At 40.1% G+C, this 25,914-nt stretch overlaps 1 protein-coding gene across 1 annotated transcript; it reads right to left on the bottom strand.

The window, feature by feature from the left end:
* Positions 1-1,362: 1,362 nt before the first annotated feature.
* sypb (synaptophysin b) lies at positions 1,363-25,602 on the bottom strand. The gene is made up of 7 exons (XM_061983357.1): positions 25,497-25,602; positions 24,401-24,466; positions 6,374-6,498; positions 5,609-5,807; positions 3,919-4,110; positions 3,451-3,763; positions 1,363-1,522 (listed from the first exon to the last, which is right to left on the bottom strand). The coding sequence occupies exons 1-6, from the start codon at positions 25,512-25,514 to the stop codon at positions 3,482-3,484; spliced, it is 882 nt and encodes a 293-aa protein (XP_061839341.1). The 5' UTR covers positions 25,515-25,602; the 3' UTR covers positions 1,363-1,522; positions 3,451-3,481.
* Positions 25,603-25,914: the final 312 nt, after the last annotated feature.

Here is a 25,914-nt window from a genome sequence, read left to right as displayed (position 1 = left end):
GCTGAGCGTTGGACCAAAATACTGGAAATGGACAACAGGTAATTCAGATGAGGTCTGTGGAAGCATAACTACAAATGATAACATATCTCTGACCATTTCAAACACAATTGTCAGGAGTGGTGCAATATCTCGAGTATTTATTGCCAGAACTGTGCTTTAGATGGATCTAACATGCCGTTGTGTTACTGTGGAGTCTGTCACCATCCTGCAGCTTCTTTAAGGGATATTTTAGGACAAGAGGAAGAAGATGCATGCAGTAATTTCAGTTGCCATTCGAAAGAGAAGCAATAAATAAAGATTAAAGATGCAGCAGACATATCTCTGGCATTTTGTTCAGACTGCTTGAAAAAGTTTACCAGGGCAAGATCTTAAACATGTACTATAAGTTGTTTTCATGTAGCCACAGTTCAAGTTCATGTAAGGGGGGAGGAAACTATAGGACTGTCTTACAACTTTCTGAACCACACAAACAAGACAAGATTCACTGACAAAACCTGGCCGATACCCACAAATAAACACGCACTTCTAAAACGGGACACTCACCGCCCTGATTAATAATGTTCAAAGCGCACAACAGCAGTTTGTGAAACAGCACAGGAAATATAGTCAAGCTCACTAAAGTCATCTTCGGGTCAGGAACATTTTGCACATCCTCTTGACAGTGATGGAAAGAAAAGGAAAACAAAAACACCTATAAGGACAAATAAAGTTGAAACAACCTACTTCATACCACTGCTATTGCTATACATCACCTTTTTTACACATATATTCTCTTTCATATTCCTTTTAATATGTTCACATTGTTCCCAATCCTGACGCTAATTCTGATCACATAAAAAATAACAGTAGGAAATGAAAAGATGGACTGTAATGGATTTAAAAAAAAATCACATTTGTGTGAATGGGAGAAGAGTTTGAGGGCAAAGGCCAAACTATGCGCTCCTAAACAGAACCAAAGTAAATCCAATTGAATAACTCTGTGCTTAACATTTGTCGTATAACAACTTATATGGAGTGCAAAATTATTCAACTGAGTACATAGAATCACACTGTATATATTAGCATGTCGGTATTTACACAGAACAGACAATACATTCTCTCAAGTTAAATATTACTACAATGTTTTTTCCCCACCCCATAAATGTAAGTCTTTTCCATTACAAGATTTCTCTTAAATGTTCATAAATGAATGTTTTGGTATTTGTATTCAAGTTTTTCTCGTATAATCAGACAATCCTCTGTTGTCTTCTACAGTTAAATACATCACGAGAATAAACATCATGTTACAGCAAACAACCCCCCCACCCCACCCCCCACCCCCCGCCCGCCTGAACCCTCCCCACCACCTCCTGCTCCCTACAGGTGTTCACAACCCACTTTTGGCCTACCCACCCTTCCCCGTACACCGTGTACCCCTATACCTTCCCTCCCGCCACTTGCCAAACTCACAAGTACACAAAGAGACTAACAGACGAGTGCAGAAATGCAGGCTGTGGTTGAGTGCCGGAATCACAAGTTCACCCTGGGAAGAGGACGAAAGGAAGTCAAGTATGAAAGAACACACATGCATTCAATACATGTTGCATATAAAGACATGATAAAAATGCAGATGTGACCGCATTGATGATCACAAGCTGTAAATTGCAAACAACCATTAAGTATTTTATAACCTATCATAAAATAGAACTGTGTATTGTTTTTTTTGACAGGGCTGTTCAAATCAACACAGTGATGCGGATTAATCAATCAGGTTTTTTTTATTTTCCTGTTTTACACCTTGCAATTACTTTTACATGTTTTGCTTTATTCCAATTAGAGTTAATTTATATTATTTATAGTGTTTGTCCCTGTAAAGGTTTTAAGTGATTGATTGATTTTGGGGAAGTGGTTAAACTGAAGGGCCAGCTTGAACATTATAAGTAACTGGGGGAAAACATTCCTTCAACAGAAACAAAGTACACTTTTTCTCAAGAGTGACAAATAGATTACACATTAAAATGATCTGCATTTTTTCAGCTACACTTTTGGCACAGGATAGCTACATTGTTTATTTTCAACATGGATACTATTTATTGTCTACAAGGTCAGGTGTAATTTACTATTGTACCGTACTGTTATTGAAAATTGGATAGATTTAGAGCCATATACAGTAATTGATTTCATTAACTAGAAAATGCCAGTTTCAGAATATAAAAAACTACATGTAATTTATCTAGCTCATGATAATATGTTGATTCTTACTGTGCTCTTTTTTGTTTTGCATCACACAGAGGTTACACTATTTTTACTGTAAGGAGGGGTGGTGGTGGCCATGCATGTATCAGCATTTTTACTGTGCTGATTTTGGTCAAGAAAATGATTGGTTGTAGTGGGGAGCTGGAGTAAACCCACCCAAGTACGGGAGAGCATGCAAACTCCTCACAACGAGACCAAGAAGAGTTTTGAACCCTCAAACTGACTGCGAGGCTGACAACATGCTTACCCCTAGGCCGCCGTGCGCCCCTCTTATCAATGCAAAATAATATGTAACGGATCACAACATATTGTTGAACTGAGAAAATCAAAAGTTGAGTATTAATATCTTTGTAAAAGCAGAATTTTAAACAAGTTTGGAATAGCAATGGGCAATATATCCTAAAATATATAAAGAAATATATCCTGCAGCCTTGTGGCGTAATGATATATATCACAATATCAAATTTGGTATGTAAATGATAAAAAAACCATCTTAAAACGAGTTACAAAGGTTCGAAATTTAGCTGCTAACGTATGTGATAACATGTTGCGTAATTGCCCTGATGTATCAAATAATCAAAACTATTATTAATCTACTTGCTGGTTTATTGTTAAGTTGGTTACTTTCTGCTGTAGTGCTTTTTTGTATCCTCTAGTAGTGTGTCGTGTAGCATGTTTAGCTATTCCCTGTCCTCTAGTCCTCCAGTGATAATGCTTCTTGTCAGAAACATAGTTTATTTGCTGCCATGGAGACGAGGATTGGTGATTTAAAGCTGTACTGTGGAGGGACGTTGCCACTAGCTTGCTAGTGAAGACGTTACATTGCGTTGTTCGCTTGTCGCTGTCAAATTTAAATCAATCATCAATCAAAATGTTTTTATATAGCCCTAAATCACAAGTGCCTCAAAGGGATTCACAAACCACAACGACATCCCCGGATCTAAACCCACATCCGGGCAGGGAGAAACTCAACCCATTGGGGTGACCGGGTGCAATAGATGTCAAGAGAGACACAGCAAGAATGTGTCATCAACATGCATTATCCCAATATGGCGATCGTGTTAAAAGCTCAATGGTGGGCCAAAATTGTATAATTCATCGGGCTACTTAGTTTTGAATTAATACTGAATATTGTGGCCGGTGAGAGTTGAGACTATCCATATTTTGAGCTATGCCAGAAAGCACAATGAAGTGATCCTTTGTGTCGTCACTCACCCTCCTGCAGTTGTGTTGTCACCGCACAGGCTCACATTTGATTGGAGTAGGAGGTGGGCTGCTGTTCGAAGCCCTGACTGTAGCCTCCGTCCTCATTGTAGCCTCCCTGCTGGCCGTATTCGGGCTGGTAGCCTCCTTGGGAGCCGGCGTATGGGTCCTGCTGACCGTAGCCACCCTGGGCAAAGGTATCAGGAGCGGGCTGCTTTTCCTGCGATGGCATGTATGTACCAGAAAAGGCAGCCATCCAGCCAGTCTCCTTAAAGACGAACCACAGGTTTCCTATCCACAGGATCAGGTTGCAGAACCCAAAAGCCTGCGAAGGAGTGGCGATAGGTGACTGCTCTGGTGGTAAATTAGTTGCTCTTTTTACTTACGATTTCCCCTCGCAATCCTAAAGCGTTACAGCACAATCGGACCAATAAAATTACTGTTCTCTTGCAGAGTTGGGCAAAGCAAAAGAAAACCTACCACAGAGGTGTTGAGGCCCGAGACTTTGGGGTCGTAGACCTCACGGCAGCGATTTTCTTGCTCGCCACAGGCTGTGATGAGAGTGATGACTCTCTCCGGATCAGTGGCAGTCTTCACATCCGACAGACCTTTGGCCCACGCACATGATGACACCAGCCACATGAAGGCAAACACTGCTGTCACTACAAAGTCCTGCCATCGACAAAGATCACGTTTAGGATTAGACCACACCTTTTTAAGGAATCACTGAGCAATAAACACTAAGCGGTCGACTAGGTGCAGCTACTTGATTATGGCGACCGGTCAGTTCAGTAGGTGTTTTGTTGATGAAATGAATTGCTTCATGGATGCAATGAAACTTTGTCTCTGCTAAACTTTTATTCAGCAATGAGTGAACATGTCCTTTGCACCGTATTTTTCGGACTATAAATCGCAGTTTTTTTCATAGTTTGGTCGGGGGTGTGACTTATACTCAGGAGCGACTTATGTGTGAAATTATTAACACATTACCGTAAAATATCAAATAATATTATTTAGCTCATTCACGTAAGAGACTAGACGTATAAGATTTCATCGGATTTAGCGATTAGGAGTGACAGATTGTTTGGTAAACGTATAGCATGTTCTACATGTTATAGTTATTTGAATGACTCTTACCATAATATGTTACGTTAACATACCAGGCACGTTCTCAGTTGGTTATTTATGCCTCATATAGCGTACACTTATTCAGCCTGTTGTTCACTATTCTTTATTTATTTTAAATTGCCTTTCAAATGTCTATTCTTGGTGTTGGGTTTTATCAAATAAATTTCCCCAAAAAATGTGACTTATACTCCAGTGCGACTTATATATGTTTTTTTCCTTCTTTATTATGCATTTTCGGCCAGTGCGACGTATACTCCGGAGCGACTTATACTCCGAAAAATACGGTAGCACACAAATATTTACATAACTTGCAAGATTTTGATAAGGCTCCCATAACCGAAGCTACTTAGGTCGCTAAGAGTAATACATTAAACCCTCGTTTACCGCTGTTAATTGGTTCCAGGCCTGACTGTGGTAAATTAATTTCCGCTAGCGGGGATTAATAATTAAATGTTTTATATTTTTATGGCTACAGTATAAAAATTGTCTATGACCTTCTAAATACAGTTTTTAATATTAAAAACGCTCTTTAGACATGAAATAACACTTCAAAGCGCGATGTGGCGAGGGACAACTGTATTACAATACTCACTAGGTTGCAGTCAGCCCTATAGCCCCGAGAGCAGAGGTCCCCAAACTTTTTGACCTGGGGGCCGCATTGGGTTAAAACAAATTGGCCGGGGGCTGGGCTGTATATATACATACATACAGTGCGATGATGTCACGTTATCGATGGGAAAATCAATTTTTACACAATATGATTTGCCTGAGCAGCTAGGAGACACAGAGAGTAAGAAGCGGTAGAAAATGGATTAGAAAGGACAGATTTTTAAAAATAATAATTAAAAAAAATAGTATTACTTTTTTTTAAATTTATTTAAACTTGGGACTTCCCGCGGGACGGATTTTGCACGCTGGCGGGCTGTAGTTTGGGGACCTCTGCCCTATAGTGTTACATCAGTAATATAAAAGAATGAAATTGGGCCGCATACAAAATCTTGTTTAGGGTCACAAAAAGCCAAGTCCTGGCAGTGGGACTCACAATCTGGGGGCCCTTGTTGTTTTCACGGTACTTCTCCAGGACGAAACAGTACACAGAGAGGGCTGCCATGGAGTAGAGGAAGGCAAAGACACCGATGGTGACAAAGAACTCCGCCGAAGAGGAGTAGTCGCCGACCAGGAATAGACGCTCGGGGTACCCTCCCTTACAGGTGGGGGCATCAAAGTAAACCTGATGGAGCCTGGGAAAGGACACAAATAGCAAGTTGTGTAACATTGTGCTCAAAAGCCACCCAAATGATCTCTGTTTGCCAAGAAATTATAGCACATAGTTTGCAAAATATGGAACATATGAATATTAACAACTAACAGCATTGGTCTAGACTGGAGATACAAAGAAACAGATTACTGCTGTAGTTATAGTAAACAAAATAAACCTTCAGAAAACTGCAAGGGTGAGGGCGTTGAAGGGGTTTTCAGGAGCAAACACGTGTATTGCATCTGTAATAGCGTCTGCTACTTCATACCCCATTTCCTTTAGGCAGTTTCTAACAGTTTTCTAGAAAAATAAACAACCAAATAAACATCCTCCAAGTCTGGTGATTCCATCATTTTTTGCAGGGGTTGTATTTAATTAACAAAATGGGACTTTCTGGACATAATAAACCCCCATGCAGTCCTCATTATGTTCCATGATTCTATTATGAATTAAAAATGTAACATATTACTCGTACTTTATAAGATATGAGGAACATGATTCACATGCTGAAAATATGTGTATGCAACATTGTGATAAACAACACCGTACCTGAATGGATATTCAAATTCTACTTCGATGCCAAGGTCGCTCTCTGACCGGTTTTTACACTCCACGCTCATCTTGAACATGCCGGAGTAACTGCCACAGGTTGAGAAAGCAAAGATCGCAAAGATCTGCAAGAGAAAAGCGTGAAAAAAATGACATGAACATTTGACAAGATTTGGACTATTTATTAACCACTGTCATTCAAAATGGGGAAGAACAAATACATTACATCAGATTATTCTAGAATGCAAGGAGCAGACCAAAGCTTCACCAACTATGGCAAGCTGCTAAAAAATGTGGTGCGATCATTACTTTGCATGACCGTTGTCATGGTTACTCTTCCATTCGACTGCTTTTTTAGTCATTTGAGGTGCATACAAATTAGCATTGTCATAAAGAGACATGCGTGAAGATTTCACTCACACTCTCTCTCTCGAGCGCATGCGCAAACACACGCACACGCACACACACACACACACGCACACGCGCACACACGCACGCACGCACACACACACACACACACACACACACACACACACACACACACACACACACACACACACACACACACACACACACACACACACACACACAAGAGATTAGATGAGGCTGACTATTTTTACCACAGCCTCTCTGCATCGCAAGCCAGATCCGATAGAATGGAAAATCCAGCTATTAATCTGACTGAGGTGCTCTACCATCTGTCACTAAATACTCAGTTGTAAAGCTACCTACAAAACACACCCACGTGCACACCCACGTGAGCACACACAACAATGTCCAGTTATCACAACCTCTTTCCTTAACAGCTTACACACCTCTTTCCGCTGTTGTTGGTAAAGGCCTAATTAGGAGGATTTGATCATCAATACAAATGTCTTGAAAGCACAAAAGGGTTTGATACATCCATCCATTTTCTACCGCTTGTCCCTTTCGGGGTTGCGGGGGGTGCTGGAGCCTATCTCAGCTGCATTCGGGCGGAAGGCGGTGTACACCCTGGACAAGTCGCTACCTCATCACAGGACCAACACAGATAGACAGACAACATTCACACTCACATTCACACACTAGGGCCAATTTAGTGTTGCCAATCAACCTATCCCCAGGTGCATGTCTTTGGAGGTGGGAGGAAGCCGGAGTACCCGGAGTGAACCCACGCAGTCACATGCAAACTCCACACAGAAAGATCCAGATCCCGGTACAGCTCAGATAAAAACATTTTAATTTCTACAGTGGAGCCTCAGATTCAAAGTTGTAAAAACCAATACATTTAAAAAAATGGGGCCCTAATTAAAATGTTATTTGGAGCTCCCCCATCTCATTATATATTTTTATCACGTTTATATTTATGTGAAATTATTTTTCTTCATTTTTAATTCAAATTTCAATTTAATTTGATGCATGTTTTGGACTAAAACAAATTCATGGCAAATATTTTGTTGTGCAAAGTAAAATAAAATATTATATACCCTGAGTATACAACCCGTTACATTTTGTTTTTTTTAAGGCAAGCAGTATTGCACTGCGCCACAAGAGCCACTGAGACAATGTCGGGGAAATTTGCTATTATTATTAACAATGACAGAGCAGGAAGTGGCTAGGAATAAGTTTATTGTCAAATTGAATATGAAGCGCTCTGCCATTCGTTAATTGGATGCCATACAGGGGCCCATAGTATTGCCAGGCGCTTGCTCTGCATTTAAGGCGGCCCTGGTTTTTGCCCCAAAGCAGAGGAAGATGGTGTAAAGTTGTATTTGAAAAATTATGCATTTGTCCTCCATCTCATTTTGGATAACAGCCATATCCCCGGCATATGTTTCTTATGTTCTCAGTATGAATAATAGCCGGAGGTTCCAAGAGGTTCGAAACACACCAACATTTTGGTGCACCAGCTGCACTTAGAAACTGAAAGAACCTAAAAACTAATTCAATAACAAAGGCTGAGGTTTACCGTTTGGAGATTATGATTGCAGCATGTAATACTTTAAATCATTGTGGCGTGTTGTGATGTTATGCACGGGTGGACTGGATCACCCATCCATCCATCCATTTTCTACCGCTTGTCCCTTTTGGGGTCGCTGGAGCCTATCTCAGCTGCATTCGGGCGGTATGCGGGGTACACCCTGGACAAGTCGCCACCTCATCGCAGGGACTGGATCACCATCAAGCAATATCACATTGAGCAGTTTAGCCATGATACTGTAATGGTGATGGTCATTGAAAAGTATATGTCCGAGGTGGCGGTGGTGAAGTTGAGTGTAAATGGCAGTTTTCCAAGAGCTAAACAGTTATGGTAATGAATGGCCGCAAAGAGGAGTGATGGAGGAGGATGCCAGCATGAGGGAAGCAATGTGTTTGGTGCCATGGTAACGCTATTGGCAGCATCACAGAGTGAGGAGGCTGGTTTCTATCTGTTCTGGCATGCTGGATGGGTGTCAGCTCTACTGTGGAGAGAAGACACACAATATCCCCCCCACTCATCAAGACAAAAACACAAACCATCTGCCTGCTACTGCTTTTCTCACACTTCAGCTTCCATTTTCATTTCTCTTTGTAAAAAAATGGAAGTCAATCGCATGACAAAATCAATGATAGAGTTCAGTGTTTTGAGACTATTTATGAAAATATTTTAACACAAATGTCTTTATTTCTCTATTCAAGAATCCCGATCCCAATCAGAAGCTGCCATGTTTGGCATTTATCTAAATGCAACCTTGAGCTAACACCATGTTTGTGTAGTTATTTTATATAATTTTGTTTCTTTTACCTTTTAAAACTCAATTAAAACCAACACACATTATTGTAGTAATTATTAGTCATTTTTACATTTCATGGTTTCCTATAGATTCATTTATTTCTGGTGTCCTGCCACTGTGAATTTTGGGCAGCGTACTTAGCGCTATCATTTATTTTCATTTATATCAACAATATTTTATTTTACATTTTAAAACTCAATTAAAACCCAACACATCATTGTAGTAGTTATATATGTGACAGGGATTTCTATGAATTCATTTATTTGTGGTGTCCTGCACCACAAATACATTTTGGGCCGCCATAAAAGCATTTAGTGCTATCTTTTTTTTTCATTCATATTAGTATTTTTTTATTTTAAGCTTAATTAAAAGAAAATACATTGTTGTAGTAACTATTGTGAATTTATACGTTTCAGGATGTCATATGCATTCATTTATTTGTGGCTTCTAATCTACGGTGTACTTTTTTGGGGTACCTTATCAGAGCTTGCAGAAAGGTGACCACACCTTGAAGTGACCAGCGAAGTGACCACACGTCATATCTACTTAATTTCATTCTAGACACGAGGATGCCACAGATAATGGTTGGCGGCAGGGAGAGATAATAAAAACAAACATTGTATTTTGCAAAAAACACAACTAATAATCATAATTAGCAATGTACATGTAACTGATTATGACTGTGTAACAAAGCAAAATGATTGCTTTGTTGCTTTTTTTCTAAATCAATTTAATTAAAGGTTACCAACCTCCTTTTTGTGTCCAGTGATTTATTAAGCAGAATTATGTTGCTCATAGTGATGAGGTAGCGACTTGTCCAGGGTGTACCCCGCCTTCCGCCCGAATGCAGCTGAGATAGGCTCCAGCACCCCCCGCAACCCCAAAAGGGACAAGCGGTAGAAAATGGATGGATGGATAGCTGACATGGTGATCTTCTTCTTCACATCACAAACTAGTTGAGAGCGAACAAACAGCGCCTCTGCTGGTTGTAGACAAGAAGTGCATTTGCTTTTGGCTCAATTACTTTAAGATATGATTAATCAACAATAAATTCCACACAGTAGAGAGCACTCTTAACGATCAACTGGTCAATTAATATGCCTAATTATAAGAACATTTTGCACCATATGTATGATTGCTACATTGTGTATTATTTGATTAGAACGTTGTGAAATTGTCAAGGTTTGTCAGTTAGGTAGTTAGCAACACATCAAGAAAAGGGATGTGCAGATTTGGATACAACTTTCATTTAACTTCAGAAACGGGATAAGGAACAACTGATTAGATAGCCGAGAGAGAGTGGAAACTAGGCCTGGGCCAATTACAAATTTTGCAGGACGATAAATTGTCCAACAAATTATTGCCAATAAACGATAATACTTTCAGCATTATTTTGAGAACACATTAAAGGGGAAGTTCACTTTTTTTTGGAATTTTGCCTATCGTTTACAATCATTATGAAAGACATGTCTTTTTTTTTAAAACAATTTTAAAGAAGATAAAAAACACTTGAAAGATGCGGAAAATGGGAGTGTACATATATATATATATATATATATATATATATATGTATATATATATATATATATATATATATATATATATATATATATATATTCATAATGTGGTAACAGACACGTTCATATATATTTACCGTATTTTGATCATTTTAATAATTTCCAGGACTGATTTCTTTCACGTATTGATTTCTGTTTCCATAGCAGCGCACTTCCGACTTCTGGCAGAAAATGTGTGTTCCTACCTCCGCAATAACGAGTGTTTTTTCTAATCATGGCAGACTTGGTAATAGACAACGAAGACAACTATTTTTGGACAAATGAGAATTTCAACCTTACACTTTTGAAGCTAAATACACTGCTGCTTATAGAAGCAAGCACGAAGGGAGAGTGAGACGTTGGAGCAGACGAAAGTCGGGAGAGTGAGGTGAAAGCGATTTTGACGCTATCAATATTGAACTTGGAGCCAAGCTATTTCAACATAAATGGATTGCTTACCTAAAATCAACAGGAAACGTCCCTGGCCAGCTGGACCAGACTAACAACTGACCATCGAGTGAGTGACTTTAATATTGATCATGATACATGCAGCATGTCACACGTACAACTACAGTACATACACTGTCTGGCTAGCTCAGCTGTGTAAAAACAAAACATGAAATGTGGGCAAATACTTTACAGATACTGTAAAATGATTGTTCATGTTTATCAGTCAGTACAGATTGGTGTTCTATCGCAGTGTTGTGCATTACAAACGCAAACGCGTTTCGTGCTGATGTAGAAGCTAGCTTATGTCTTACCGTAGTTAGCTTTTACGGCTAATACCGAAGCACGCCAATATGTTAGTACGCTAGAGAAAGAGTTCATCAGTGTTCACTCTTACAATAACAATGTTGCTACAGTTTGGTTATCATACAGGTTATGGAACGTAAATTAAGTATTGTTGACGGTTTTTGAATGCATTTTTAAATTGATTCAGAGGTAGAATTGATTATTCTCATTAGCTGCATTGCTAGCCCCCAAGAACGAGCTGATTTTTAGATGTTAGAAAGCAAATAAATAAATAAACACCTTTTGTCTTCCTGTCTCTCGTAATGATTGTGAACAATAGGCAAAATTCCCCAAAAAGTGCAGTTACCCTTTAACATTTACATTAACAGCCACGTTGACAATGTAACGACATTTGATGTTGCTCCCGTTTGCAGCCGCACCCTTTAAACTCTAATGCAGTGGTTCTTAACCTTGTTGGAGGTACCAAACCCCACAAGTTTCATATACGCATTCACCGAACCCTTCTTTAGTGAAAAATAAAATGTTTTTTTTTTTCAAATTCAAGACAAAGTTACCGCATTTTTGGAGTATAAGTCGCTCCGGAGTATAAGTCGCACCTGCCGAAAATGCAAAACAAAGAAAGAAAAAAACATAAGTTGCACTGGAGTATAAGTCGCATTTTTGGGGGAAATTTATTTGATAAAACCCAACACCAAGAATAGACATTTGAAAGGCAATTTAAAATAAATAAAGAATAGTGAACAACAGGCTGAATAAGTGTACGTTATATGACGCATAAATAACCAACTGAGAACGTGCCTGGTATGTTAACGTAACATATTATGGTAAGAGTCATTCAAATAACTATAACATATAGAACATGCTATACGTTTACCAAACAATCTGTCACTCCTAATTGCTAAATCCCATGAAATCTTATACGTCTAGTCTCTTACGTGAATGAGCTAAATAATATTATTTGATATTTTACGGTAATGTGTTAATAATTTCACACATAAGTCGCTCCTGAGTATAAGTCGCACCCCCGGCCAAACTATGAAAAAACTGCGAGTTATAGTCCGAAAAATACGGTATATGTTTTTTACTGGTGCACAAAATGAACCGTGCATGAACATCACCTTGTTCAAAGAACAAAACCAACACAGTGCATGAACTCACAACAAAATTACACACCTGCAAATCAGATGGAAAATTAGAGCGAATATTGTTCGGGGGTATCCATAATACGCCAATAGGGAGACGTTTTTATTTACAAGATGAGTCGGGTGCGTCTTGACCTCCGTGGCAGAGGCTCCGTCGAACCCCTGAGGCCGACTCACCGAACCCCTAGGGTTCGATCGAACCCAGGTTAAGAACCACTGCTCTAATGTATTGATAATATGTAATAACAATATGCAAGTGACCCTTTCAAACGCAATAAACTTTTACTTCTCATTAGTATTTCACCATTGTAATTGGAAAGTCAATAACTTTTTATTATCTTAAAAAAGTAAACAAACAAAAGAGAATGGACTCTCAATGTCAGTTAGCAAAAATTGCACTTTAATTAATATTGAACATTTTCAAATATAGTTTTTTTTTTGTTTGTTGTTTTTTGTTGCCATCAGTTTCTAACAATCTTACCATACTGGCTCCTTTGTCCGTGTAGGTGGGCTCATCTTTCTCATTCAATTAAAGCCAAAATGTTTACACACCAGAACATTTGGCTTTGTAATCATCTTTTTCCTCCTAAATTTTGTTACCTCACGGTCGACAAGCAGCACTCCGTCCGTGCATGTGCCTGTGAGATAGTGGTCTCGCCTCCGCCCACTGAGACAAACATTGTAGATGACTGACAATAGAGTTAACGTCACCCTGTTAATTTAATTCTACTATCGAATAAAACACGCTCAGGTGCTGAGAGAGACGCACAGCGTGAACCCTCTTGCACCATGATTGCAAGTGACAGACGAAGACAACAAACACACAAGAACATGGCAGTCAATGGATGCCGGCAAATTTCATTTATTGTTCGATTAATTGATTTATTGACGGCTCAGCTCTAGAGGAAACTGACAAGAGTGTTCTCTCTGTTTCTTTCATTTCAATATGGATAGCTGAAAATGTTACAGTTGGATTTTCATCAAACTTTCAGGAAATGTCAGAAACGGAATAAGGAACAATTCATGTATGTGTGTGTGTGTGTGTGTGTGTGTGTGTGTGTGTGTGTGTGTGTGTGTGTGTGTGTGTGTGTGTGTGCTAGCTGCACCACAGAGACAAAGAGAGTGAAGACTGCTACGTATAACTTACAAAGTTAAGGGCACATTTTGATTAAACTTTCAGGAATAAGAAACAAGTTTGGGGTATTTCCGGCTTACAGTTTGGACTGGGAGGCTAGACCTGATGCAAGTGCTTTTGTAGTTTCATGAGGTTAAGGGTGCCGCAAAAGCAGCATTGGAAAGTGTTATTAGATGGAACATCACACGGCTAGGAAAACTTAGTTAAAGTAAAGAAATCCCCATGAACCAGAGATGTATTTAAAAATGTGCCAGATCCAAGTAAAACAAGTGTTGCAACCCAGCAAAGAACGGTGGACAGGCTCTTATTGTTTACCAAGTGTGCGCTGTTGAGCTTCACGTCAGCTTAATTTTGGGAACTCAAAGTCTTCTTACATCCGTCAAATCACTGCTTTGTCAGCACAGTACCCCCCGCCCCACCCCCAAGACAGGAAGAGGGTGGGTAGGTGGGCATTGCTACATGAGTCACACAAACAGGATGCTGTTGCACAGAATTGTATGTGCACATGAGTAGTTTCGCACTTAAGGGCTGACAACCTACGCCTACGTACTTCAATACATTTCAACTAAAACGGTTTTATATGTATTTTACATCAAACCATATAGCAGTCGCCACTAAAAAGTATCTTCCTATTATAATACAGCTGTCTTTTGTTCACCTCCCCTCCTGTTGCTGCTTATACATGCCCATATTAATCCAGAAAGAGCAGCAGCTCCTCCTCTGGTCTGACACATGATTCATGGGCTCTGGCTCCTGAGCGAGGCTGCTGATTGGTGGTTGGCTCTCAGTGACCTAGGGAGGCAGCACCGGCCTGCTGGCACACTCGCACAGCTCCAGGGAAGGACTTCAGAGTCATGCAGCGCACTCATGCCTAATGCAGTGTGGGCCCCTGTCACAACTACTTTCTATGCTTATGTGCACTTAGTTAATCATCAATTGTCATTTATATTTCCATTTGGGTTCATACAAACCTTTTTTTTTATTGTTAGATGGGTTAAACTACTGTCTCTAGGCATCTAAATGATAAAGGGGAACATTATCACCAGACCTATGTAAGCGTCAATATATACCTTGATGTTGCAGAAAAAAGACCATATATTTTTTTAACCGATTTCCAAACTCTAAATGGGTGAATTTTGGCGAATTAAACGCCTTTCTATTATTCGCTCTCGGAGCGATGACGTCACAACGTGACGTCACATCGGGAAGCAATCCGCCATTTTCTCACTTTCGTCGGTGTGTTGTCGGAGGGTGTAACAACACGAACAGGGACGGATTCAAGTTGCACCAGTGGCCCAAAGATGCGAAAGTGGCAAGAAATTGGACGAAATTTGTTCAAAATACGAGGGTGTGAGGAAAGCCGACGAAATGGTCAGTCGTTTGTTCCGCACACTTTACCGACGAAAGCTATGCTACGACAGAGATGGCAAGAATGTGTGGATACACTGCGACACTCAAAGCAGATGCATTTCCAACGATAAAGTCAAAGAAATCTGCCGCCAGACCCCCATTGAATCTGCCGGAGTGTGTGAGCTATTCAGGGACAAAGGACCTCGGTAGCACGGCAAGCAATGGCGGCAGTTTGTTCCCGCAGACGAGCAAGCTAAACCCCCTGGATGTCTTGGCTCACACCGCTTCTACCGTCCCTTATGCCACCGAAGATGATCAAGAGAAGAATATCGACCCTAGCTTCCCTGGCCTGCTGACATCAACTCCAAAACTGGACAGATCAGCTTTCGAGAAACGAGAGCAGATGAGGGTATGTCTACAGAATATATTAATTGATGAAAACTTTATTCATTACTCGCGGTTTTACGTAAATTATTATACATAAACTGTGTTTACCAATAATTTAGCTTAAAAACATTTTTTTTTTTTTTTAATCATTCGAGTACATTCGAGTAGTCTTGTGTAATGCAGTATTTCTCCCGTGTCGCTGGCTGTTGTGTCATTTTCGTCGGTTTCGCTTGCATACGGTTCAAACCGATATGGCTCAATAGCTTCAGTTTCTTCTTCAATTTTGTTTCCGCTACCTGCCTCCACACTACAACCATCCGTTTCATCCATCCATCCATTTTCTACCGCTTATTCCCTTTGGGGTCGCGGGGGGCGCTGGAGCCTATCTCAGCTACAATCGGGCGGAAGGCGGGGTACACCCTGGACAAGTCGCCACCTCATCGCAGGGCCAACACAGATAGACAGACAACATTCACACTCACATCCACACACTAGGGCCAATTTAGTGTTGCCAATCAACTTATCCCCAGGTGCATGTCTTTGGAAGTGGGAGGAAGCTGGAGTACCCGGAGGGAACCCACGCAGTCACGGGGAGAACATGCAAACTCCACACAGAAAGATCCCGAGCCCGGGATTGAACCCAAGACTACTCAGGACCTTCGTATTCAATACATGCGTAATCTGTTGAATCGCTTAAGCTGCTGAAATCCGAGTCTGAATCCGAGCTAATGTCGCTATACCTTGCTGTTCTATCTGCCATGTTTGTTTGTGTTGGCATCACTGTGTGACGTCACAGGAAAATGGACGGGTGTATATAACGATGGTTAAAATCAGGCACTTTGAAGCTTTTTTTAGGGATATTGCGTAATGGGTAACATTTTGAAAAAAACTTCGAAAAATAAAATAAGCCACTGGGAACTGATTTTTAATGGTTTTAACCCTTCTGAAATTGTGATAATGTTCCCCTTTAAACAGTACTCTGCCGCCACACAATAAAAACTATCTATTAGATGTGTAACGAATACTGTGTAGCGGTTTACCACATGGTACACATTTTAAGTGAAGAACAGAAAAGTGTACATGTGGTGCTATAACCTACTCAGTGGCCTAGTGGTTAGAGTGTCCGCCCTGAGATCGGTAGGTTGTGAGTTCAAACCCTGGCTGAGTCATACCAAAGACTATAAAAATGGGACCCATTACCTCCCTGCTTGGCACTCAGCATCAAGGGTTGGAATTGGGGGTTAAATCACCAAAAATTATTCCTGGGCACGGCCACCGCTGCTGCCCACTGCTCCCCTCACCTCCCAGGGGGTGATCAAGGGGATGGGTCAAATGCAGAGGACAAATTTCACCACACCTAGTGTGCGTGTGACAATCATTGGTACTTTACTTGAACTTTAATGCACTTCTGAAAGCAGGGCTGTAATAATCGATTATCTTAGTACTCGAGTAAACTATCAAATATTGTGTTTGATTAACCGAGTAATTGGATAGGGTTGTACTGTATACCGGTATTAGTATAGTACCGCGATACTAATGAATCATATTCGGTATTATACCGCCTCTGAAAAATACCGGTCCATTGGTGGATCTACCTACACCTAACATCCACTGTAATGATATCAAGTACAGTGACGTATCTAGTCGATACTACTATGATTATGTCGATATTTTTTGGCAACAATACATCTTCTTTAGTTTTTTTTAAATTCATAGTATGTTTATAAACTCAGGCAATACGTCCCTGGACACATGAGGACTTTGAATATGACCAATGTATGATCCTGTAACGACTTAGTATCGGATTGATACCTAAATGTGTGGTATCATCCAAAACTAATGTAAAATATCAAACAACAGACAAATAAGTGATTATTACATTTTAACAGAAGTGTAGATAGAACATGTTAAAACAGAAAATAACCAGATATTAACACTAAATTAACAAGTAGATTAATAATTCATTTTCTACCACTTCTCCTTAATAATTTTGACAAAATAATAAAATGATAAATGACACAATATGTTACTGCATATGTCAGCAGCTAAATTAGGAGCCTTTGTTTGCTTACTTACAACTAAAAGACAAGTTGTCTAGTATGTTCACTATTTATTTAAGGACAAACTTGCAATAAGAAACATATGTTTAATAAAGCCAATACAATTTTTTGTGGTCCCTTTTATTTAGAACAGTACTGAAAAGTACCAAAAAGTATCAAAATAATTTTGGTACATATTGGTATCGGGACAACACTAAATTGGATATAGCACACTTTATTGCCTCAATGTGTATTTTAAGGAAACTTGCTGAAATAAACGTTTTTTTATACAATTGTTCTGCTTGTCTTAACCTTCTTTCTGTCTTTCTAACAAATGCACATCATCAACACTGAAATTGTATTTTTAACACACAAAAAAATCCCCGCTGCAGCACCCACACACGACCGCTCTCATGTGCACTCTTTTGCAGCGGCCGTGCGGAAACTATGTCTGTGTGTTCAAAGTTCCGGGCACTCCATGCGGTCCAGATATGCTGTAATATAAGGGTGTAACGGTATTGTAAATAACTATAATTGCGGTTTCAAAGTCTTACAATAAAACCGTGACACGCAACAGTATCAAACAAAAACTTGGTGAGTAGTTATTTTCTGGCGCTTCGGCGTTGGCCGGGTATGAAAATAAACTACATCTCCCACAATCTTCTGCGCAGCGCGGGGCTGACAAGGTGGGGGTCATGGAATGGTGTAATCAGGAAGTGAAATGTGTTCGTAGTAGATGAGAATATTTTTTTATTTTTTTTACATTTCCTAAAAAAATCCCCCAAATCTATCTTAAACTATTAGAGATATGTTGCTAAAAACAAACCCTGGAGAAACCATAACATCTTTGGTGCAATTAAGAAAGTCTGCGTTCTGCAAAGCAAAGCACGCCACTTTCATCTCGAGCGTTTCCATGGCAACACACAGCCAGCCAGTCACGTCGCACCTCACGGAGGGAAATCACCAAAAAACTGGACACCGCGGGGAATACAAGTAAACTGAAAAGGTACTTGATAAATCCTCAATCCAACCATCTATTTTCCACTGCTTGTCTCCAGTTAACCATTGTGTGTTATACTCAATGGTTAACTGGACTTCTTTATGTGCTCGACGCCTCAATCATTGGTATGTTTTCATCTACAAAACCATTCTGGGTATCACTCCATCTTATCTGTCTTGTCTTTTAACAAAGAAACAAGGAAGTCACAATCTTCGTTCAATGAATGTTCTGCAATTTGTCGTCCCCAAAATAAGAACTGAACTGGGCAAGAAAGTATTTAGGTTTTCAGCACCGAAGGCTTGGAATAACCTACAATCGAATATTAAACTTCAAACCCTAGTTACGTTGAATGAGTTTAAAGCTTCTGTGAAAGGACTGCAGTCTACCTTGTCTGTATGCACATGTGTCATGTGAGCAAGTTTTATTGTTGTAAATGTGATGTTTTATGTATTTGTTCACTGGTTTTAATGTAACCTTGCTGCTGCCCTCTTGGCCAGGTCTCCCTGGGAAAAGAGATCTTTGATCTCAATGGGATTTTACCTGGTTAAATAAAGGCTAGATGTCGTGGGGGGCTGGAGCCTATCCAGCTGCACTCGGATGGAAGGCAGGATACACCCTGGACTGGACAAGTTGCCTCCTCATAAAACGTCACCCAGAAAATATATTTGAAGTCAGCGAAGCTAAACATCAATTTTGTGAGGTATTTACATGATTAAAAGTTAAATTGTTAGTTAACTTTACTGAGAAACAGCATTTTCCAGACTGATATAAAAAATGTCCACTGTGGAGGACAATGTTTCTCAGAAAGTAGAAGTTCAAAGACACTAAAGTGAACTTAATTGTTTTACACTGTCACTTTAAAGACACTCAACTGTAAGTTGTTTTTTAATATTTGCTTTAAACAGTGGATGTTCCTGCATAATTGTTTGCACTTAAAATAAATGTATGTATTTGATTAGAACATTTGAGCATTATGTTTGTGTTCTATTACAGTAAGTGTGTTTATCCTAAACATTCCTGGCACTTCATTTTACACATTCTCGCATTTTTAAGTATTTTTTTTTTTACATATACCACAATATTATTGTACCCACGGCCTTAATACCGTGATAATATCGTACCGTGAGATTTTGATATCGTTAAAGTTAAAGTACCACAAGGTGTGGTGAAATTACCCTCTGCATTTGATCCCTCCCCTTGTTCCACCCTGTGGGAGGTGAGGGGAGCAGTGAGCAGCAGCGGTGGCCGCATTCGGGAATCATTTTGGGGATTTAACCCCCAATTCCAACCCTTGATGCTGAGTGCCAAGCAGGGAGGTAATGGGTCCCATTTTTATAGTCTTTGGTATGACTCACGAGACCTACCAATCTCAGGGCCGACACTCTAACCACAAGGCCACCGAGCAGTTACATCCCTATACTGTATTATTACAATAATGTCAGCATTTAAAATAGCTTAAACTAATTGGATAATTACCTGCAAGGAGATTACAAATGCATTTTCATGTCTAATTTTAAAAATCATTGAACACAAAAGCTAAGCATTTTTTATGTTTTGCATGTTGTTCCTGTCAAGTACCAAAAATAGCACTTTTCATGCACAAACAACTTGCAACACAAAGTGCTTTACACGTGTAAAAAAAAACACTATTGATTATTGACAATAACAATACGTGGCAGAGGGGACTGAGGAAAAATAACCACCTTTGAGGCATGCACACTGGAAAATAAATATTTATAATAACAAACTATGTTTGTTATTATTAAATTAACATACGGTAATCTAAAAAAATTATATAAAACATTTTAAAATAAATGTAAAAATAACATATAAATAATCAAAGAATAAAACTTGAGATAGTGAGAACAATAGTAGTAATAATAGCAATAAATACAAATTAAGAACCTAAGAAGAGTTTTAAATTTTTAAAAAAAAAGCCTGACTAAAACATTTTTAAAAACACACTATTCTAAAGTATCTCATTGATTTAATTTCAAACATCAAATATAAACATCTTCTGTGCTACCCTTTCTGTGTGATGCCCCAGTTGTAACAAATCATCCACTTTTAACCCTGAAGGCTCTTCAGTGCTCATGATGCTGCTGTTCAGTCAACAAACAGTCGACGCAACGCATCCAGAGAGGGAAACACAACCTTTGACATGTGGATATCATCAACACCTTCACAATGATGCTGGCAACCACAGCTGGCCTTGTTAATTGTCTCCCTGAAGAATAAAAATGGCTTCCCTCCCCCCTACATACATGTAATGTCCTCTGAGAAGCACACGCTGATAACTAACTGCATACTGTAGTTTACTAGCTCCATCATGTGGTGAGAGGGCAGTGCAGCCAAACACAGGAAATGAAATGAAGTACACTCCAGAGGTCATGTCCTCTGAGAAGACAAGTGTCAAAGCGCTTTGAGTACCTTGAAGGTAGAAAAGCGCAGTAAACCGATTTACTACACTACATAGTTTATTTCTCATTGGAGAAGCACCGTCACCACACTAAGTAATTACTTTTAAAAAGATGCAATAATCATTCTGAAAACAGAAACATATTCCCATAAGAGGGATTTGAACTGTAAACCCCTTTTAAGGGTGTAGATTAATCTGTGCTTTGCAGCTTTATGGCCTCTATGAGATAGAAGATCATAAATCTGCCATAAAGGTGTAAGGTGCTTAATCCTTGCCAATATTCTCTACTGTGCTATTATCATTATTATAAATTGAGTTGCAATTCTTACATGTTGCGACTAGGGATGGACTACATTTCCGTCAATGAATCAATTAGTTATGATTTTAAATACACGGTAAATGGGATGGGAGAAAGACTCTCTGAATGTTCTGAACTCCTATTTCATGCCAGCATTGTCCATCCATCCATTTTCTACCGCTTATTGCCTTCGGGGTTGTGGGGGGCGCTGGAGCCTATCTCAGCTACAATCGGGCGGAAGGCGGGGTACACCCTGGACAAGTCGCCACCTCATCGCAGGGCCAACACAGATAGACAGACAACATTCACACTCACATTCACACACTAGGGCCAATTTTAGTGTTGCCAATCAACCTATCCCCAGGTGCATGTCTTTGTATTGTTCTGAATAATCAATACTTAAAGGGCTCGTCCAGCCTGTAGCTAATACAGTAGGTTGTTCTTTTGTTTTTATTTCATAGCGGGTCAAAACCAATGTTATTGAGTACATACCGCCACCTACTGTACCTACCCTCAATACAATTAAAAAAACCCTACACATTTTGTAGTAAACATGTGGTCTTAAGATAGCCCATCAGAGCCTGGCTAAATGTTTAGTGTAAGGTTGCCTTTAAGCTCCATCCCCCTACCTAGACTCTACAATTTATTCCTTATAGGTCTCAAACAGAGAGTCGTTTGTAACAGTGAATATATATATAAATATATACAAATAGCTTTGTTACACAATTTGCTGAGGCAACTGTTTTTGATTCTTATATTTGCATATTTTGTATAACAGATTGATGTACACCGTAATTTTCGGATTATAAATCGCAGTTTTTTTCATAGTTTGGTCGTGGGTGCGACATATACTCCGGAGCGATTTATGTGTAAAATTATTAACACATTACCGTAAAATATCAAATAATATTATTTATCTAATTCACGGAAGAGACGAAGCAAATGTCAGCAATCGTCACTCACACGTCAACCAATAAGAATTTGGCGGGGGAGGGTCATGGCAGAAGTGCATTGTGGGTCATGGGATGCTAACTGCTATATGCTATATGCTACTGCCGTAGCGATTAAAATGGGTCATTTTTTTAAAAAAAACTGAGAAGGGCTGAACAAAAATGGCATCGAAAAGGAAATCATATACTGCAGATTACAAGCTGGACGTAGTGAAATATGCAGCAGAAAACATCGATCGAGCAGCAGAAAGAATGGACGCTAGCGGCACATACCAGGAGCGACAACGAGGAAGAATATTTCATGGGATTTAGCGATTAAGAGTGACAGATTGTTTGGTAAACGTATAGCATGTTCTATATGTTATAGTTATTTGAATGACTCTTACCATAATATGTTACGTTAACATACCAGGCACGTTCTCAGTTGGTTATTTATGCGTCATATAACGTACACTTATTCAGCCTGTTGTTCACTATTCTTTATTTATTTTAAATTGACTTTCAAATGTCTATTCTTGGTGTTGGATTTTATCAAATAAATTTCCCCCAAAAATGCGACTTATACTCGAGTGTGACGTATATATGTTTTTTTCCTCCTTTATTATGCATTTACGGCCGGTGCGATGTATACTCCGGAGCGATTTATAATCCGAAAAATACAGTAACTTGCTTTGAAAATGTAAATCAAGGTGATGGATATTTAAGTATTGATTTTTGGCAATCAAAAAAACCAAAATGCTGCAGAGCATCTTGTTGTACGATCAGAAAATGTCAAAGTTTAGAGCATATACAATTGCACACAGTAGAATTTTCTTTCAAAATTGAAAGAACAAATACATTTAGCCAGAATGTGCTTTATTACTTCCAGCCTTTCACAGATTACTTACAGTAAATGATGTGGTGGACCACATACAATGACATGTCACATTAAATGATTTAGCGGGCCACAGTAAATGATGTGGCAGGCAACATGAAATTAATACTTGATGATTTGGCGGGCCACTTCAATGATTTGGCGGGTTACCTTAAATGATTTGTACGGGCCACTTTAAATGATTTGACGGACCACACTAAATTTTTTGGTAGACCATATAAAATGAGATATCGATAATGACTTAATGAGTTAAATTATTTGGCATCCAGCCATCCGTTTTCTACTGCTTGTCCCTTTTGGGGTGGCGGGGGTGCTGGAGACTATCTCAGCTGCACACGGGCGGATGGCGGGGGTACACCCTGGACAAGTCGCCACCTCATCAATTATTTGGCAGACCTCAATAAATGATTTCGCGGGCCACAGAAAATGATTTGGCAGGACACATAAAATTATTTGGCAGACTACATAAAATGATTAAGCTAGCATCTTTAATGATTTGGCGGATTATATTAGATTATTTGGCGGACCACATAAAATGAATTGAACTGCCGTTTGAATGATTTGGCAGATCACATAAAATAAAGTGGCAGGCCAGATTAAAATTATTTGGCGAACTACATTGAATGAATTGGCGGGCCACATTAAATGATTTGGAAGTCCACATAAAATAATTTGGCAATTCCCATGAAACAATTTGGCAGGTCACATAAAATTAATGTGCGGGCCACCTTAAATGATTTGGCAAACCACGGTATAGCTCGGTTGGTAGAGTGGCCGTGCCAGCAACTTGAGGGTTCCAGGTTCGATTCCCGCTTCCGCCATCCGAGTCACTGCCGTTGTGTCCTTGGGCAAGACACTTTACCCACCTGCTCCCAGTGCCACCCACACTGGTTTAAATGTAACTTAGATATTGGGTTTCACTATGTAAAAGCGCTTTGAGTCACTAGAGAAAAGCGCTATATAAATATAATTCACTTCACTTCACACTTCACATAAAATGTATCAAGGGTTAATTGATTTTGTGAATACACCCTCTCTCTCATACACATTCCTTTATATTCCTCACATATTGAGTGTTGGTGAATGTGAGTGTGAATGTTGTCTGTCTATCTGTGTTGGCCCTGCGATGAGGTGGCGACTTGTCCCGGGTGTACGCCGCCTTCCGCCCGAGTGCAACTGAGATAGGCTCCAGCACCCCCCGCGACCCCGAACGGGACAAGCGGTAGAAAATGGATGGATGGATGGATGTTGAATAAGTGTCATTCTCCTTCTTCTTCAAGCATGTTGAAAATGAACCAACAGCGCCTCTGCTGGACGCAGCCAAATAACGCACCCCATGTATCTCAGTGAAAAGGTAGAGAGAGGACTCACCCATTGGAGGATTTTTATAAATCCCAATGGCTGCTTGATGATTGTGAACTGTCCTTGGGCCACCAACTGTCAAACACACACAAAAAAACAGGAACACTTGAAATTCTCCCATTTGACAAGTCAAACGTCAAAATAAGAGCCATGCAGTTATAGCAAAATTGTGCAATGAGTTGAGGTGTGCCAATATCATGTTTACTTGGCAAACACGTTTGTGTGAGAGACACAGCCAGCAATTAGACAAAGCTGATTAACTGGTGCACAGCTGCCATTTGTAGCCTGTGTTTACAAGCAAGCAGAAAAATACACCACGCAATATATACTTCATATGTATGTATACATGAATATATGTCAGGTTTGAGGCAGGCTGCATTTATGCGCAGGTGAATGCGACACCGCAGAGTAGGCGCAGCGTCAATAAATGGCCGCACATGAAAGAAGCGGCGCCTATATGGTTGGTTGTCTGCGAGGGTGATGGGGGGCCCCAGCATGGCGGCCGGGCCCCACCATGGCGGGCATCCACGCGGCACAACATAGTAAGAATCGTCACGGATTCCCGCCACCTCAGGAAGTCCTCTCTAATAATAAAGCAGCCGTCATAATCGGGCCTACTGCGGCTGTACAGTGTATATGCACCACCATTATTATCACGCAAGGGCCTCCGCGGAAAACCAATCCTGCGTGTTGTCCTGGCAACAGCAGGCTAATTTAGACGTGAGGAATCTCCAACGTTTTGGCACAAATCACATCCTGGAGCTAAATGTCATGGCTGCGGTTAATCTGTGGGCATCCTTCACACATTTGGAGTCGTCGGGCCGCTCCTCCATCACGTCCTCGCCGCAGCACGAGACGCAAAAATCATCGCATTTCAATCGAGTCTTCCCCTATTTATTATTATTATTATTATTATTTTTTTTACAATATAACGCACCGATGCTGCATCAAACATTTTCGACGCCGTATTGAGAAGCTGAGTATCACAATATCACCGTGTATCGGATTAATTTAAATCATCTACATTTAAAAATGAGCGTTAAAGGAAATAGATAGGCTAATCTAAAAAAGAAAGAAAATGGATAATTCGGTGTCAAAGCTTTACCTGGTTTACGACATCCATCTTGGCCGCTTACTCGCTGATAAGAGGATCAGAGAGGCAGATGGGGTGGAGGCGTCTCATCTGGAACAGCCCAGGGGAGGTGGACGCCTAGGAGGAAGAGCAGGGGACAGCGTCACGAGCGTAGTCACGTCACGTGACGCGTCAGAGACGTCGGACCAATCACGACGCAGCTTTATTCTAAGGGCGCAGAGCGATGCCCCCCTCCTCCCTCGGGCTGGAATGAAGAGAGGCGAGCATGGAGACTGTCAACGCTTTAGTAGACACAAGTCATCTTATTTCATATTCATATTAAGACTTGAGCTTCATCTTCCAAAAGAAGATGATAAAGGCGCTAATGTAAACGTGGAGGTTTGGGAGACGTGGAAGCCAGATCTTCTCCAGCTCGTGTTACTATAATGAA

Source organism: Nerophis lumbriciformis, linkage group LG01 (assembly GCF_033978685.3).
Source record: "Nerophis lumbriciformis linkage group LG01, RoL_Nlum_v2.1, whole genome shotgun sequence".
Taxonomy (NCBI): Eukaryota; Metazoa; Chordata; class Actinopteri; order Syngnathiformes; family Syngnathidae; genus Nerophis; species Nerophis lumbriciformis.
Note: the sequence above shows the minus strand (reverse complement) of the source record. Positions and strands in the feature narration are given on the sequence as shown.